Source organism: Onychomys torridus, chromosome 3 (assembly GCF_903995425.1).
Source record: "Onychomys torridus chromosome 3, mOncTor1.1, whole genome shotgun sequence".
Lineage (NCBI taxonomy): Eukaryota > Metazoa > Chordata > Mammalia > Rodentia > Cricetidae > Onychomys > Onychomys torridus.
Genome location: NC_050445.1, coordinates 134,090,519 through 134,108,548, shown reverse-complemented (window position 1 = coordinate 134,108,548; position 18,030 = coordinate 134,090,519). Strand labels below are relative to the sequence as shown.

General features: G+C 48.1%; 2 protein-coding genes across 7 annotated transcripts in view; both read right to left on the bottom strand.

The window, feature by feature from the left end:
* Cacna2d4 (calcium voltage-gated channel auxiliary subunit alpha2delta 4) overlaps window positions 1-7,605 on the bottom strand; it is a 115,142-nt gene extending 107,537 nt beyond the window's left edge. Inside the window, exon 1 of the mRNA XM_036181272.1 lies at window positions 7,589-7,605. Within this exon, the coding sequence (XP_036037165.1) occupies window positions 7,589-7,605 (17 nt within the window). The remainder of the gene's footprint in view (window positions 1-7,588) is intronic.
* A 6,554-nt stretch (window positions 7,606-14,159) lies between these two features.
* Window positions 14,160-18,030, bottom strand: part of Dcp1b (decapping mRNA 1B) — a 43,013-nt gene continuing 39,142 nt past the window's right edge. For 4 of the 6 annotated variants that reach the window (XM_036181735.1, XM_036181738.1, XM_036181740.1 and 1 more), the window contains 2 exons: window positions 17,665-17,907; window positions 14,160-15,654 (listed from right to left, as the gene is read on the bottom strand). In XM_036181735.1, coding sequence (XP_036037628.1) covers window positions 15,574-15,654; window positions 17,665-17,907 — 324 coding nt within the window. In that variant the 3' untranslated portion in view covers window positions 14,160-15,573. The remainder of the gene's footprint in view (window positions 15,655-17,664; window positions 17,908-18,030) is intronic. The other 2 variants (XM_036181736.1, XM_036181739.1) reach the window with 1 other exon arrangement.

The window sequence follows — 18,030 nt, the reverse complement described above, 5'->3', positions numbered from 1 at the left end:
AGCAAGCACTGGAAATACCTTAGCAACCTGGAGATCCACTTGCCTGGGAAGTACACATCCTCCTTTCTAACAATGCACTTGGCAACCTGTGACCTTAACCTCACATGCTGTGCACATACACCCCTCTGCAAACAATGCTACTCATTTGAGAGATTTTTTTTTTGAGACAGGGTTTCTCTGTAGTTTTGGTGCCTGTCCTGGATCTCGCTCCATAGACCAGGCTGGCCTTGAATTCACGTAGATACCCGCCTGGCTCTGCCTCCTGAGTACTGGAATTAAAGGTGTGACCCCTGCCACCACCACCTGGCTCACTCGAGAGTTTTGACCTGCTCCAAGGAAAAGACAAAAGTTCCCCATCTCCCAACCCCCTCTCCACTAGAAGTCACCACTCCACTTCCTGTCTGATTTTGACTGCTTCATTTTAGTGAAATCATGCCAATTTCACCCTTTTATCACTGTCTTACCTTACTTAGTATAATGTCCTTAGTGTGCACATGTCATATGTGGCAGAACACTTTCTTTTCAAGGTTGTATTATTCCAACACGAATATATATGTTTTGCTTGTCTATTCAGCCCTCAATGGACATCTGGTCAACCACCACACTGGGCAAAATCCTGTTCCCCACTCTACCCTCAGATTACAGCCAGCCTTGGGGTTCTTCTGCTTGCCCCTCATGTGCACCTCTGGAGAATCATTAGCATGAGCACCCCTTGGAGTCTAATTAGCATGAATACCCCTTGGAGTCTAGAACTCTTTTCCATCCATGGACCCACCAGCAGGAACCCACCACAGGAGCCCGGACAGCAATCTGACATGTAGTTGTCCTTCCATGTAGTTGGCCCTCCACCCTGTAGCCTCAGAGCCCCGTGCTGGCCCTTGGGAGGCCACCTCACTTTACTTCCCTGTCAGCTTCAGCTGGTGTCCTTGGGTTACTGTCGTGCCTCTTCCGCCTTCCTTGCATCTGGCCTCCCCGAGAACTACTGTCAGTCAGCTGTGCTTAGGTTGTCTCATGAAGTCCCTGTACATCTTGTGGCTCTTGTCTGACAGCGGGCCCTTCCCCACATCAACCTGTATTTTTAAAAACTCAGGGATTCTTTGAAAATGTTAAGTCTTTGCTCTGCTCAGGGGACCCTGTGGCAGCCACCTGACTTTAAGAGATTTTTAACTACAGGTCACAAGGTCCACTGCCCACTGGGTCTGGCTTCCTCTGTGCTTCCGTCTCCCTCTGGCTCTGGTCCCTGCTCTTCCTTAGGCACATTGGGTGTGCTCTGCTTCAGGGCCTCCTCCGCCATGGAGTCTGTGGCCCCTCAGGGGCTCTGCCTGCAATGGTGCCTTCCCCTTCCCATGGCTGGCTTTCTCACTTGGGTCAAGTGGCATTAAGCTGCGTCTTTCAGTTTACTTTCTGTTACTGTGACAGGGGATGTGAAATGGAACCTCTGGTTTCTGTCCATGGTCCTGGAGTCAGGGTGCCCAGAAGCAGGATGTGGAGTCTGGTGAGGCCTGTGCTGCTTCTCTCACTGCAGGAAGCCAAAAAGAGGTGAGGCTCCTCTCTCTCTCTCTCTCTCTCTCTCTCTCTCTCTCTCTCTCTCTCTCTCTCTCTCTCTCTCTCTCTCTCACACACACACACACACACACACACACACTGTGGAATCCATTTTGTGTTGGCTAGATAAATACTCCCGGGCACGGGGCCTGCCCTGGAGTGTGGTTAATACACCCAGTGACACTCCATTGGAGAAAACCAGTCTCCCCATCTCAGCAGGTATCAACAGCAAACAGCCTCTTGGTTAGAGCTGGGATTTTGTGTTCACATCCTCTTTAGAGGATTTTTTTCTTCTCCAATTTGGGTGTATTTGCAGTGGTTTTACTGGTTGAATGTCCCTAGTCAGGGATTTAAAATTTGAAATCTGAGATGATCTGGTCAGAGCCATCATTTCAGAGTCCCATTGCTTAGGTGAGACCATCCTGATTTATTTTTGTTTTTGAAACAAGATCTCATGCATCCCTGGATGGCTTTGAAGTCACTATGCAGCCAGTGGTGGCTAAGAACTCCCAATTCTCCTGCTTCTACCTCCTGAATGCAAATGAACACACACATACATGCATACACAGGCATACACACACACACACATACATTAGTATGCACACAACCACGGGAGCATACATGTGTGTACAAAGATACATGCATTCACACACATTTACATGTAAACACTTATACATATATATTGGTGAAATTATTAAGGTCACTCCACGTAGTTAAAAGGGAGGTTTATTTTATGGGGTAACTTACAAATGAAGGGATAGGTTGCAGGGTCTGGGAAAGGTATGGCACAGTCCGGCAGTGTTCTCTGGAGAACTCTGCTCAATCTACCTCCAGTGTCCAGGGTCCCGGAACCAAGAGAGACCTCTCCTCTCCATCCTGGGTCTTCCGCTTCCTCTCTCAGCCCTGCCTTGTAGGTGTGACCATTACCAAAGCCTCAATGGGGGTTGGAACTTCCAGGCCAAGACAGGAATGGCTACCCACTACACATGTACATACACATGCTTGAGCACACGTGAATATACACAAACATTTACACACATATTCACACACATGGACACATGTATGCACACTTTATTAGTTACTTTTCTGTTGTCATAGAACATCATGGCCAAGGTTACTGAAATAATGATAATTCAATATCTCACCAGAAGGCTAGAGGCAGGAAGTTCCAGAATTGGTGAATGCAGGTCAAAGGTGTTACCAAGTACCCAAGTCCCTGCACTGTCGTCATCTGTCATTCTTTGAATTTCGGATTGTCTAGATGCTGCCATTGTTCCAGGTACTGCACACATGATAGCATCTTGATGGAGGAGAGTGACTAATCTGTCTGCAGATCTCTTGTGTCTGTAAACAAAATACTGCAAAACTGCCCAGTTTGGGAAATAAATAAAAGATTTCTGTTTATCTGTCTTTGGGCAGACAGCATTCTCCACCCATGCTGGAGGCAGCAGGGAATAGGACATCTAGGTTAGAGCCATCACAGTACCCTCCTGGATGGGGCTGAGGTGACCCCTCAAAAAAGAACATAGCTACACAGGCAATGCCGGAGTTTCTAGGGTATGCTAGAATGGAAGTAGTGTGGGGAAGGACAGCTGCCTGCCATCCACCCCATCAGGGTGCCCACAGTGTTTACACTAGGCCTCTCTTTAGCTAGTGAGCACCCCTTTCAGAGGCTTTAGCGATAGAGCCAGTGAAGCTCCAGGGACAGCCTAGACCAGCTAAGTTTAACCTCCAAGGTATGGGCATCCTGGCTTCTCGGGTGTCTTTGGTGCTGGCCAATGGCTAGAAGCCAGTCTCCTGGCTTCTTACATGGGTTCAAAGTGTTCTTCTGCCTAGTGTCAGGTACATTCAAGAGAAACACTGCAAAGGACGAGGTAGGTGGTGGTTATGGGAGCCTGAGCTTCTATATTAGGACATCATCAGTTGTAGAGACAAAGGTTTTAAATGCTTGTGGACTGGCTGGGTTGAGCATCCTCTTGCCACCTGTACGGTGGATCATAAAAGGACACCGGCTTGTGGAGGCAAGGTCTCAAGGGAAGCTGCATGTCTGGTGTGAAAGGGAGCAGGTACGTGTGCATAGTAGAACACGGGTGACAGGAAATGGGTTGATTAGATACATGCATGGCGACAAGGACAGAAAGTGGCATTTGGTGGAAAAACAGAATTAAATTCATCATACAACAGCATCGACAGAAATGAAAAATATAGGGAAAGATTTCTCATAGTGCAAAAGTCTTTAATAGAAAAATAATAAATGTATTTCATTAAAATGCCGAGCATGTGTACTGTGTCAAGAAACACTATTAAGAAAGTAAAGGTAAACAACAGACGGCAAGAAGGTGTTTCTGTCCTAGCCAACAAATGATTCATGTGAGAATTTATGAAGAATTATAATCAAGATGGAAATAGCCCATGGGGAAATGGGCAGATATGTTGGTCAAGCTTTGTTCACAAGCTCATCTACAGTCATTCATCCACAGCAGGGGTACAGAGGGTGAGCCATGCTCCACCAAAGTGGCTGGAAGGGCAGAAAATACCTTGTGATGTGGATATGTAGCCACTGGAGTTCATAGGTGGCCCAAAAAAGAGGCTTGGGGCTGGAGGACATCTACAACTCTACATCCCCAGGTCTACCCTTGGGAATAAATAAATTGAGAGGGCCAACACAAGTTCTATATAAAAAGTGTTCATTGATTTACTCATAGACATCAAAAGTCCAGGAAAACCTAAGGTTTATCAAGGTCCAACAATTCAAACATTCGTACAACTGAATACTACTCAACAAAGCAAATAAACATGGTGATAAATAAAGAGGTCAGATAATAGAGTCTCATAATCACATTTATATGAACTTCAATAAAAGCATCGATGACAGTAGGTGTCAGGATAGTAGCAGCTCATGCTGGGAAGGTTCAGGAACTGACATACATGTCTCTAAGTCCAGCTTGGAGGAACTTGTGCTTCAGTCTCCAGCTGAAAACAGAATTAGCAGAGTCAAAGGGCCAAAATCCTTTTTCTTCCCAGAAACACCTGATATGCCATCAGTGAGTCCCTGAAGGTCACCTGTTAACGCAGGAAGGGCCTTTGCTTTGTGGAACTCCCGAAGCATGGTTGCTTAGAGCTGAATTGTGTCCCCTCTTGGGTGCACATGTTGACATTCTGGCTTCAGGACTCTGGAGTATGTCCTTATTTGGCAACAGGACTACTGTCATGGATCAAGATCCTATTGGAGTAGAGTGAATCCTAATCCAACACAGCTGATGTCCTCACAGAAAAGAGGCGGGTGAAGATTTGGACACAGAACAATGTGTGTCGAGGGAAGCAGGGACAATGTGATGCTTTCCCAAGCAAAGAATGCCAGCTGTCAGCTGCCAGTCAGCACAGAGCAGAGTGCTCTCCCTGGCCTTGGAGAGAATCAGCCCTGTGACACTTTGGTCTGGATTTCTGGGCTCTAGAACTGTGGGAAAATAAGTTTCTATTGTTAAAGGGGCCCTGCCAGTGGCATTTGTTTAGGAAGCCCCAGACAGAGAGGCCATGTTCCAACAGATCCCAAATCACCCTCCTTGGTCCCAGCACCCATCCCATTTTCCTGGGGTTTGGGGGGAGGGAGTGAAGGGTTGCTTCTCCACAGCCAAGAAATAACTCTGGCTGGAGTGTCCAGGGCATTCAGAGGAGGAATTTTTAGAGGAGGGGAAAGGCCATGCAAGGTGACTGTCTCTCTCTGATTGTGCATCCACTAGGAATAGCTGGCAGGTGCTGGTGTTAAAGCTAGGGATGCCTAGAATGAAGGTGGCAGAGGTAGAGTGAAGGATGCTGGAAACAGCCTGAGGAAGTGTGTGTGTGTGTGTGTGTGTGTGTGTGTGTGTGTGTGTGTGAGAGAGAGGGGGGGGGTCCAAATGTGTGTACCATTATTTTTGTTTATTTGTGTTCTGGAGATGTTGAGAAATTAAAGAAAAAGCGGCGGGGCGGGGGGGAGCTGGAGAATTGGCCCTTAAAAAAAAAAATCCCCAAACTCCTCCTTCTCTCCTCCTGGGCTGGCTTTCTTAATTAATGCCTGTAGGGCGTGTTTAGATGCCACAAGGAGAAGCAGCAGCTTTATAAATAAACCCAGACTTCTAAGGGTTGACTAATGCCTGAGCCCTTAGCTGGGGGAGAAAGGTGTGTGGTGTCGGGGAAGGGTCCAGCCCAAAGGAGGCTTGTTTCTGCACCCCAAAGCTGCTTCTGAGCTGGTGTCTGTGAGATTCCTCCTCACACTCACATCCTATCCAGCACCTATGGCCAAGGTTGTGCAGTTGTACCATGCTGAGCACAAGAGAAGTCATATCTCAGAGAAGTGGGCAGGGGCTGTTCAGCTGCTCCGATGTGCAGATGCGCTATCCTGGCTCGGAACCACCCCCACACAACCTGTTCAGGGAGGACCCACGCTGGGCTCTCCAAGGGAGGCTTAGGAAAGCAAAGTTCTCAGACTGAGCGGGTGGCAGAGCTGGGTGGGACTGGGAGCTCACCCTCTGAATTCCCAGGACTTCCCTTCCTCCTTTGAAGAGGTTGCCTCTGGGCACCTATGGAGAGACAGTGATAGCCATTGTCCACTGGGGGATGGAGGGCCACTTCTGGCAGTGACCTCTCTAACCTTACATCTTAACCAAAAGGATGGGCCCCAGACAGAGAGAGTTTAGATGTGGAGACTGGAAAATATCACACGTAGTTCAAGTCTTCCTTCAGGAGAGAAAAGGGCCGCCCAGGGTTTGCATCACTTGGCTTTCATCACAGGCAGCAAAGCAGAGCCCAGCACGAAGTCCAGCTCCCAGCCCGGGTGGAACCACTCATCCACAGCCTGGTGTCTTCCAGGCAGTTGTTCTAAGGCTGGTGTTAATTCCATGGCTGAGGGATGCAGTCCCAGGGCTGGATGTGTGGCTGGGTGTCCATGGTGGTATGTACAATATCCATTTGCTCTTATTTTTCCAAGGACAGTCCAAGGGTATATCTAGTGTCATTACCAATGATTCACAGTTAGAAGCATCCCAGTTAGGATGAGTTATGTATTCGCCCTTCTGGTACATAGCAGGATGGTACCCAAGAAGAAAGAGGGCTTCATTCTCCAGCATCCTTAACTTGTAGTATCTCTCTGTCCATGGGAAATTTCCCAATGTGTACTTCAGGCCTCACGAGGAGCCATGCTATGGAGAAGTCATTCCTCTCCTCATCAGAGTAGGGTGGTGAGCAAGCTGGAGGATGCTCCATGTGGTTCCTAAGGCAGGGACAATATCCCTAACCAATTGTCTAATGTCACCATCTATGAAGCATTGGACTACCTAGTTCATGACCCTTGGAGGCTCAGACTACAGAGACATGTTTATTATCAAGTCCCTACCTGTACTTTTTTTTTTTTTAAACTCTTTCAGGGCCTGCCACCCAGCTCCCAAATAAATACACAGAGACTTATACCCACTTATGAATGCCTGGCCTTAGCTTGGCTTGTTTCTAGCCAGTTTTTCTTAAATTATCCTGTCTACCTTTTGCCTCTGGGCTTTTACCTTTCTCTATTCTATATACTTTTTTTTTTTTTTTTTTTAGAAAACCTTTTTATTCTGCAGCTAGTTGTGTGGTTGGGTGGCTGGCCTCTGGCATCCTCCTCTCCTTCCTTTTCTCAATCCTCCCCTTGCTCCTTTTCTTCTACAGAGCCTAGATTTCTCCTCCTGTTTATTCTCTCTGCCTGTCAGCTCTGCCCATCCCTCTCCTGCCTCACTATTGGCCGTTCAGCTCTTTATTAAACCAATCAGGTGTTTTAGGCAGGCAAAGTAACACAGCTTCACAGTGTTAAACAAATGCAACATAAAAGAATGCAACACACCTTTGCATCCGTAAATAAATATTCCACAGCATAAATAAATGTAAACACACCTTCAACTAATATTCCACAACATCTACCTTATTCTTCAAATGCAGAAACTGATTTGAGGGTGTGTGTGTGTGTGTGTGTGTGTGTGTGTGTGTGTGTGTGTAGAGGTTCAGGAAGCTGATCATCAGCAAAAAATGGGCAGACTCCACATCTTGAGGCATCACACCTCCTCCACAAGAAGCTGCCTGTTTGTGCCTGGTTGTTCACATGCAGTCAGGGCACGGCCTTACTGGCAGCTAGGGACAAGCAGGGATGGATAGGGGTGTCCTTAGCTCCCAGAGTCCCCTCTTCAGGTCCTAAGACAAAGAATGATGGAGGAAGTTGTAGCTGGGGCAAGTGGAAGGGCTATGGGGCTTGTAGCAATGCCTTCTGGTAACTGGAGAAATACACAGGCCCCCATTTGAGGAATCAGGGGGCTTCCAGAAAGAAATTACTGAGCAGTGGGACCAGCACAGGGCCCCCATCACCTAGCAGTCATGTGCCTACAGAATTTTTGGACCAGGCCCTGGAAGGTTGTCTCTGTGGGCCTGGAAACCCAGACTTCTGGCTCCTGTGACCCAGCCTGTTCTGCTATTGCCAGCTGTGGATGCTCTGGGTCTTGAAGACACTTGTGTGGCCTCTACTTACTCAAGTCCAGACTAGCCTCACCTCCTGTTACCATCCCATGACAAGTAGCACCATGGGAAGAACAGCCCTGCCTCTACAGAGGTTGAGGGAAGTGGTGCGCTCAAAAAAATCAACTCTGGACTTCAAGTTTCTCGGCTATCAAATGAGAGAGACAACATACCTGAGGGGCTTCAGTGATAGTCAGTGGTCTACTGAGGTTTGAGAACAGTGTCTGATGTGGGGAATCCGTTACTGTTATTAGCTCTAGTCAGCATTTTGTTTCATTTCCTTACGATGAACTGGTCAGCAAGGCAGGGCACCTGGTGTGTGTGTTTGACTACTCCCTCACCACTGGTGATCGAGAATGAAACCTCACCAGTATTGTTTTCTAAATCTTAAAAATTGCAACTCTGAAAACAAAGAAAAACAACACCCCAACTACCATGCTACTGCCATGGCCCCGGCCTTCCAGTGGAGTCTCTGCTGCTGTTATTGGTTTAGATAGGTCTCCGAAAGACCATCATTAAAGGCTTTGTTCCCATCTCTTGATGCTAATGGGAGATGAGGGAAGCTTTAGGATAGGAGCTTAGTTGGAGGAAGTTAGGTTCCTGGGGTGTACCTTTCAAGGGGATATTGGGATCCCCAGGTCTTTCCTGTGTGTCTCTGTTCCCCAGCTACCTTGAAGTAAGCCGCTTCCCCTTCCACATTCATCTACCATGATGGGAGCTTTAGCCTTTCCTGCAGGCTCACAGCAATGGAGCTAACAGACATGGACACACACCAAACTATGAGACAGCCTAGCCCTCCCTGCCTCCCACAAAGCTGATTTACTTGGATGCGCCTCACAGATGGATGTCTGACCGCCACAGCTGCTCACGCTGTCTTGTGCTTGCCCCTCTCAGCTGCCAGGGAGCTGAGGGAAGATGAGAATCTGAACATCCCTTTCTGCTAGAATCCACACATGTTCTCATTGTCTGTAGGTCCAGACTGCTTTCTTCAGTCACACCTCCTCTTCTAAGTGCTAGCACATTGGTCTGTACTGTTTCCTGCCCACACCAAACAGGGTGGCTGATGCTCCCTGCCTATGTGGTTTGTGCCTTGAACACCAACCTCTGCCCCTTTGATGAGCTCTTTCTCATTCTTCAGGAGCTTCTCAGATATTACCTCTTCCTGGAACCCTCTGGCCTAGACTCCTATTTGATTCATGTTCCTCACAATATCGCAGGCCTAATAATGATTACCCCGGTGATACTATTTTATAATTAATCCTCCTCATCCTGGACTGTGAGGTGTCTCCAGTGCTACCCACAGCTTGAGCACAGAGGCTTGGTATACATTGATACCACAAGCAAATGGAGTGGCTATCAACTCAGTGTGTGGTAAGGAGCTTGGGAAACAGCCCATTCCCAGTGGATGGGCAGACAGATGTGTTCTCTGGATATCTGGGGCTGCACAGGTACATTCCTTTTGAGTAAGGGAAGAGTGGAGGATTGGGAAAGGCACTGAGGAGGATGGGAAGCCAGGAATGGCTGCCTCTCAGCTAACACAGCTGTCTGACCTATGGAATAGTGGCATCTGATGGGGTGTGGCTATCAACATGAGGAGGCTGGCCACAGAATAGAGCTCCTTACCCTTTTGGGGCTCATTATCTATGGATATTGTGTGAGGCTCCTTTCTCTGCCTCCGGGAGCACTGGAAGAATACAGTGGGGAAACAGCCTTAAGAAACCAATGAGCCTGGAAAAGTGTAGTGGGCAGAAATGCAGAACTGTCACGTGGGCTATTGAAGAGAGGACTCTGAGAGGCAATGAAGAGGAGCTGGGCCATGCCTCTGCTTCGAGACTGAGTGGTATACATTCTCCAGAAGTGCTGTAAACAGAATCACTGTTGCAAAAGTTACATGTCAACTCTAGGCTCACGAACCTACCAGACAGTAATTCCGGTACTCATGTGGTGGAGGAGATGGGATGGGCCTGGAATCCAGGTCATTCTCACTGAGGGCAGCTCTTGGCACAGCATCACATGGGACAAGGAACTCATGACAGCCCAGATCTTGGGCCTGCCGTCCTGGACTCAAGCGCTGGAATGGCGTAGGTGCCAATGCGCTGTGTACACCAGACAGATGGTGGAAAGTAAGGACAGCTCTCCGGAAGGAGCTGGATCTGTTAAATGGCTGGTAGGTGTGCAGTCGCTAGATAGGCCACAGAGAAGGCCTGGACTTGGGTTGCTCAGTGTCTATAAAGTTGGGGTCTCATTACCTCCAGTGTCACCTGACTCTTCCAGTATAACTGGGGGGCTCCACCTTGGCTGTTTCAAAACTACCTAGGACTTTGCCCTTGGTCCTCAGACTTCTGAGGAAAATTGTGAGCATTGGCTCACAACCCCTTCTCTTGCCTACTTAGAACACCCTTTACTTCCTCTCTGTCATGTCCCTAGTCAACTTGCCAGGCTTTGAGTTCTGCTCACTTCCATCTCCAGTAGCCCTGGGACTCAGCCTAAGGTGCACTCAGAGCCGGCTCAGTGCCCCCTTTGCGCCCCCCCCCCCCATGCTGTCTGTCTGGTCCTTGGAGACCATTCATTACAACAGTGATCTGCATTTTTCCCCGTGTTGGTGTTTAAGACCACAGTCTGCACACACGGTTTTTGTGTACTTTTCTTGGAGCCCTAAGCTGTTGGAAGACATTACTCAGAACTAAATTTGGTGAAAATCTGTCTGGATAAGCAAGGTTGGGTTAAACACACCAAGAATCTGTAACCGCCCCTCTCGCTCCCTAATGTAAGAGGGTTGGGGTGCCAGGCATTTGCAATCTGCAAGTCAAGTATTCAGCACTACACTAGAGAGGCTTACCAATACGTGCAGCCAGCCAGCTTCACATGACAAAGCATGGCTACCACCAGCTGGCTGCAAGTGATAAATTAACCTTAAGGATGACTCAATACTCCAAAGCTGGGAAGCAAACTGACTCCTCCAAAGGCAGGGAAAGAGGCCATGTCTACACGAAGCAGACTTTATTTGATGGGGGATGGGTTCTTTGCTGCAAGTGAGCAGAATGTTTGTCCACGTGGCCTGGAGACCCTGTTCTCTGTGTCGCCCCAGCACCCCAGGCAGGTTTGTCTTCTCTGCACATGGGCTGGCTGAAGGCAACAAGACCTGGGGCCGAATGCTCACCTTTTATGTTCACGTCCCATCCATACATCACACACAAGGCTCAGGGAAGCAGCCGATACAAAACTGGTGGTTTCTCTTTAACACCGTGAGAGAGAACAGGACATGCTAAGATGCTCAGGGCTGGGGTTTCTTGAGGAGAGGCATACTGTTTCCCATTTGTACCAGCCTTGCTCAAAGAGGAAACAGTGTCCCAGGGTCTGAAAGCAGAACTCCTTCAGCCTGGGGCCGCTTTGCCCTGGGCCTTTCTCTCTTTTTAATGTTAAATTTTCTATACTTTATGTGCTATTTTCTTAAAGAATTAAATGTGCTTTTAGACAATTTCACACGTGCATGTGATACACACTTGCCACACTTACAGCCATTTCCTATCAACCCTGTCAACCCTCTTCCCACAAATCTGTGCCCCGGTCTATTCATTTTGCTTTATGACTCACTGACATCACAGGGCCATCTGTGTGCCCATGGATTTAGAACTATCTGTTAGAATCTGGTGGGCTCAGCAGTGGGTCTGCATCTAAAGATAACTACAGTGGTTCCCCTCTCCCAGAGTCTACCAATCATAGCTAGTATTTCTGATGAAGCGTGGGCCCCATGAGCTCCTCTCCTTCCTTGACCTGTTGACAGGGCAGTCCTGTGTGGGCCAGGGGGGTACCTTCAGCTGTGACTGAATGGCTGCAACAGTCATTGATTCCAGACAGGGCATCTGCAGCCCGTCACTCATTCTGTGGCTCTTCCGTACTTCCAGCCTCTCTTCCACTTGTCCACCTTATAGGTGGTGGTATGTCTTGTTTGGAGCTACAGGCCTAGCTTTTGTAGGAAACAGCAGGTTACAAGTGACTAAACAGCAGCAGGGCTGGCTATCACGCTAGACGGTTCTTGAAGATGCAAACATAGGTTCTCTCCCACTGCAGTGGCTACCTTGCCTGGTCTAAGTGGGGAGATGGAGTGGTGTGTCTTCAGAATGTGTGGGGCTTACATATATTGTTGAATAGCACTGCCTTCTCTGACTTAGCAAGTAAAATGCTGCTTGTTGTAGTTTTGATTTGAAATGTCCCCCAAAGACATTCAAAGGCTTTGGTCCTCAAATGTGTGATGTTACTGGGAGGCAGTGGACAATGTGAAAGGAAGTGAGGCCTTTGGAGGCAGGCCCTTGAAGGGAATACTGGGACCTTGCCCTAGTTAAGGATACTACTACTGCTGCTGCAAATGAAACACCATGACCAAAAGCAAGTTGGGGAGGAAACAGTTTATTTAGCTTACATGTCCACATTATAGTTCGTCACTGAAGAAAGCCAAGACAGGAACTCAAGCAGGCCCAGAACCTGAGGGCAGGAACTGACGCAGAGGCCATGGAGGGGTGCTGTTCATGGGCTTGTTCAACACGGCTTGCTCAGCCTGCTTTCTTATATTACACAGAAGCACAGCCCAAGGGTTCTCCCCCATCAATCACTAATTAGCAAATGTTCTACAGGCTTGTCAACAGCCCTATCTTATGGAGGCATTTTCTCAGCTGAGGTTCCCTCTTCTCCGATGACTCCAGCTTGTGTCAAGATGACATAAATCTAGCCAGCACCTAGACTTCCTTTCTCTTCCTCTTTGCTTCCTGGCTGCCACAAGGCAACAGCTTTGTTCCACCATGGCTTTCTATCTCATATCAACAGATCCCACATCAACACAGCCAGCCAGCCATACACTAAAACCTTTGAAACTGTGTCCCACAGTAAAACATTTACCTTTGAAGTGGATTCATTCAGGTTTGTTGTCACAACGACAGGAACTTAACATAGAACTTTCCCTGCAAGTCAGGGTCAGGCGCAGAATTACAGTGCCAGCAGCGTTGCAGCCCATGAGTTCCTTCATAAAGCAGGGGCATGACTGCTTCCATTGCACCAATGAAGTGGCGCGGGGGGGGGGGGGGGGGGGGGGGGGGGCATAGCAGTGGCCCTCAGGCACACACTGTCGGGGCAATGGCAGGAAGCTTCCCCCTCCCCCGCAGCTGTAGGTCCTTCCCAATGGCTGGCATGTAGCCCCGGACCATGACAGTTTAGTCCTCTGGACTCTGTGAGGTCTCTCAATTCATCAATAAGGTGTCTTGTAAAGAGACTTGTCCAGGAGCTGAAGGCAGGACCAAGGAACTCCACTCATGCTCCACCTTCTACTCCAGACCACCTGACTCCCTTGGCTCTGCAAAGTGTCATTCACTGCGCTGGATGAAGCTGCCTTTAGCACAGTATTCCAGGCTCTACCTGAAATTCAAGGAGGTTAAAACTGCTGGGGCAGAGACCTCCAAGTGGAAGCTGAATTTGAGTTCAGGAGGAGCATAGGAAGATGAAATGGAAATTTACATAGGAAGTTCAGTCCTGGATGCCTAGAAAACCCACCTGATCCATTTCTTCCTGTGCTCAAATGTCCACGGGGCTCTGTAGAAGGCAACTCTTGCCTGCTGAGGTAAGGAGGTAAGCACCCATCCTGACTATCCTGCAGGTGTCCATTTTTGGTCTAAAGGAACCAGCTGTTGTTTTTAAGGTGACTTACTACAGTGGATGATTGAGAATGTACCACTTTGTCAACAGATCACTGTAACACTGGCCTACAAAGGCTGCATGTCCTCTAAACTCCCATCCTGGCTTGCTCTGTTGGGTGGCAACAGCTGCTGCTACAATTTTACTTATTCATGTGAAGAAAGGGAAACCATTTCATAAAATAAAGCTATTCATTGACACAAATATATTAGAAATGCTAAGAACGAAATTAATCTTTCCCTGGCTATAGAAGCATCTTTAAACATGCAATTATAGAGTTTTTTTTTTTTTTTAAATGTTTTCCATTATTTTATTTTATTTTTATCACATAACCACATTTTTAAAGACTGGTCATTGGCCAAATAACCTTTTTTTTTTTTTTTAAGGTGCCAGGGACTGAACCCAGAACTTTATGTAGGCAAGTGCTCTATGACGGAGGTACACCCCCAGCCTATTTTAGTAGACATGTTAACAAAGTGATGCTGTTTTTACTGACTGGGAACCACAGAACCATGGATGTCCGTCCCTCTTGCTTCCTCCTCCTTATAGGACTATGGAGACATGTATAATTACTGTCAATTGTTTGAAGGTTCCCATGGGTTCACAGCAGTGCTGGATGACATGGGAGGCATCCCTTCCAGAGGTAAAGCACAGTGGACAGTGTAGTGAGCAGAGGTCAGCTCCTCTTCAGCCCCCGCCCCTCTTCTTCCTCAGGGGAAAGCGTGTGGCATGCAGGACAGGTGCTGCTTCCCTGCTGCTAGGAGAAGGAGCAAAGCTCAGACACTTCTGGTCCCGCATCAGAAGCTGTAAGGAAGTCTGCATCCCCACTCCAGCCTCCATTTTAAATTCTCCAGGGCAGAATGAGATCCTTCTGGAAGCACTAAGCCAACGCTCTTTTCACGGTCCAGGAACAAGTACACGGTAAGACCGTGCAGCTTTAGTCACTGTGCATGCTCTGCAGGGGTCAGTTTCCACAAGCTCCCTCTGAGACTGCAAGGCTCTCGGCCTCCCTCTGGGATTGTGCTTTCTCTCTCTTTGCACAGGACGCAGCGATAGGACTGCTATAGAGCTCGGAGAATCTCCGACCTTCTGGCCCTGAATAGCCACTACCTATTCTCAAGCGACCCCCCCCCCCCCCCCCCCGCCCCAGCACATTTTCTAAATGGGACTGTCTGTCTGGAAGCGAGAGCAGGCCGATCCTACTGTTTGGGTCTCAAGCAGTGCCCTGGATTGAGAAATGTGAGTATTGCTTCAAGTCTTGGGCCACTGTTAACACCTTCTAGATAGAAACTGGCTAGAAATGCCTTCAGAAAGTCTTTCTCCAAAGACTCAGATCAAATATGCCAAGTGGAGCTTTACAAATGAAAGGCTGACTTTGTTAAAAACAAAGTCACCATTGCTTCCAAGAGCTCATGAAACCCTTAGTAGGTAACTTGTGGGGTAATATTGCCCTCTGGTGGTTCTTAAGCACCATGCACACAGAGCCCAACACAAGGAAATTGCTCTTTTTAGCTTCAGCTATTAATAAATAGCTCGGAGAGAACATCCCCTCCCATGAAGAGCCCAATTCTTCTTAAAATGGCCTCATAAATGTAGGAAAAATTTAATCTTATATGACCGGAGCCCAAAACATCTACCCACTCAATTTGTATACCGGAGGATAGGATTCTTCAAGAACAAGGAATAAAAAACCCCCAAGATGTTCAACAGTCCAAAACCATTTTACTTTGTATTACTATACTTTGTCAAAAAGGTAGAAACACGTTTGGTCACCCAGTTCCCGGGAAGGACCTAGAAAGCCAGTTCCCCCAGTCTCTGCTCTCATAGAGTTGCTCACGTGGCTTTTCTCATGGCTGCTTGTGTCACACTGAAGAGATAGGCTTCATAGATTATGCTTAAGAAGTTGTCATCATTCTGGAAAACAAAGCCAACAGGCCAGGGACCATTACTGGAGCATCAGAAGCCAAGGCTTTCTGCTTGGAGCTGAACTACCTCTGCTGTTTGTGCTGACAGCTGGCAGGGTCGGCCTATGTGTGTGGATGTGAAGGGGCTGAGGCAAGGTTGGGACAGAGCTGCTGGACTTTACAGCCCGTATGTGAAGTCCATGTGCTCCTAACACCTGACACAGACAGCAACCCCACCACGCAGAAGCCAGCTGTGCTGTGTGTAGGATGGGCCAGGAGGTATGAGTCACAGTGCCTTGGCAACGGCTCAGGAGTTGGCTGGTCCCTCCTAAAAATTCTCTAGGTTGCCCCAATGTTTTGTGCACTGTTTGGGGCGTTCACAGGGATTTTTACCCACAGCATGGCTCATTGGTACCTTCCCAAAGGCAGCACGGTTGTTCCCATGACCTGGGGGAAGTCTCCGAGCTCTCTGTCTAAGATGCGGGAGAACTGTGGGTATAAAGCAGTGTTTCTCCTGGTGAAAGCTAGAGGCTTTTCCCTCGCACTCACATCAACCCAGTCTGCAGTCACTCCATCCCCTCCCTGTTACTCCCTCCCTACACCACAGTCAGTGTGGTTCTCATACCATGGATAAAGAGACGCTATTTCTGCTTTCCCTACAAAGATGCCCGAGTGACTTTTAGCAGTGTATCAGGAAGACAAACTCCACAACATGGAGAAGTGTGAAACAGCTAAGTCACAACACACAGCCTTGGGGTAATGTGATCAGATGGAATGAGTCAGAAAAAGCAAGAATCCTTAAGATCTAAGGTTTTCCTTGTTGTTCTGGTAAATAAATATGCAGATACTTGTTCTAAATTCTCATGAACTATTGTGAAGAGGTGAACCGTATTTCTGTTGTGGTGTGTATTTAAGATCAGTGATCTCATCTAATCAGCATCTTGGACCGCCATTCTACCCTCAGACTCAGAGGCTTCCTTCCTTCCAATCCCGTGCCTTTTGTTCTCTCTAAAACATGTCACCTTAGAAATGTTTTCACTAGGGATGAGAGTCAACAGGAGAGGCAGACAACCAGGGGCCGGCCTGCTCTCCTGCAGCTGTCCGGTGATGGACAGAGTGCTACACTTTCAAGACCGCCTAACCCAAGAGGATTCCCAAACACATTAGTTGAGGTGTCTGCTTCTGTGTGGTTCAAACATTACCCTTTCCAAGCAAGGCCTATCATTCACTCGGAAGTGTGCTCCACTACGTGGAGGTCTAGTCTTGGAACATCAATTTACATGGTCCACATAACAGGGGGCATGATCACTGCAACCAGGCTCAGTGTAACACCAGACCAACCTAAGCTTGTCTGTAAAATCAGACAAAAATGGGTTTAAATTTTTTATACTCATTTATTTTTCTTCTGTGTATAGAGTATGTGTGTAGGCATGGATATGCTACAACACAGATGTGATCAGAAGACAATATTCTGTCTTCTTCCATTCTGTGGGTCATCAGGCTTGGTGGCAATCACCTTTACCTGATCTGGTTGGCCCATATTAATAGGGTTTCCTATAAGCATCGAGTGAATTATTAAACTTAAAATAGTGCACGGCACACCGTTCGGTATGAGTCACTACCACAGTGTAGAGGAGACACTCAAGGCAGGGCTGACAAGGCATCCTATCATCCACCCTAGCTGAACCACGTTCACAGTGGTCATAGCTGGTACGGCTTACAACTGCAACTTGTCTACGATGACTCTGGGCCTGCTCCCAACAGTGAGCTCCCAGAGTGCCCTGGCTGGCTCATCATTCCTCACGTGCTCCCTTCTTGTCTGCAGCTGGTAGCTAGGAGGCTTTACTCATTCCTCCAAGTCACAAATCTCTTGAAGGCTTGAGACATCTCAGGCCACAAGTAGTATTCTAAATATCACCCAGTTAACTTGTGTTTAGAAGCTGTTTGGTACTGGTGATGGTGGGGTTACTCTTATGGCATCCAAAGAAGGCATCACTGTTAGTTAGGTCACCAGTCTTACCTGGATGAGGTGCAGCAGTGCCTCCTGGAGCTGCAGCCTGGTGAGGGGGCTGCTAGCCATGGTGGAGGGTTCCCAGTTCTGCAGGGGCAGGAGGCTGGAGGAGGCAGTAGGAAGTTCTTGGCTGCCCAGAGGCATGAGCCCATTATCAGTCTCCCTCAGTGGGGCACAGGTGGACTGTGTGAAAACCACAGGGGGCATCAGCAGAGAAGCCACTGGAGCAGGAACACACTGAGATGAGGTGATCTGCTCACAGCAAAGACATGCACACAAAGCAGAGTTAGGAAACAACCTGCAAAATGTCACCCCAGAGATGAAAGGCCGTGCTCACAATGGCGGTAGAGGGGTGCTCAGTGGGAATCATCCGGG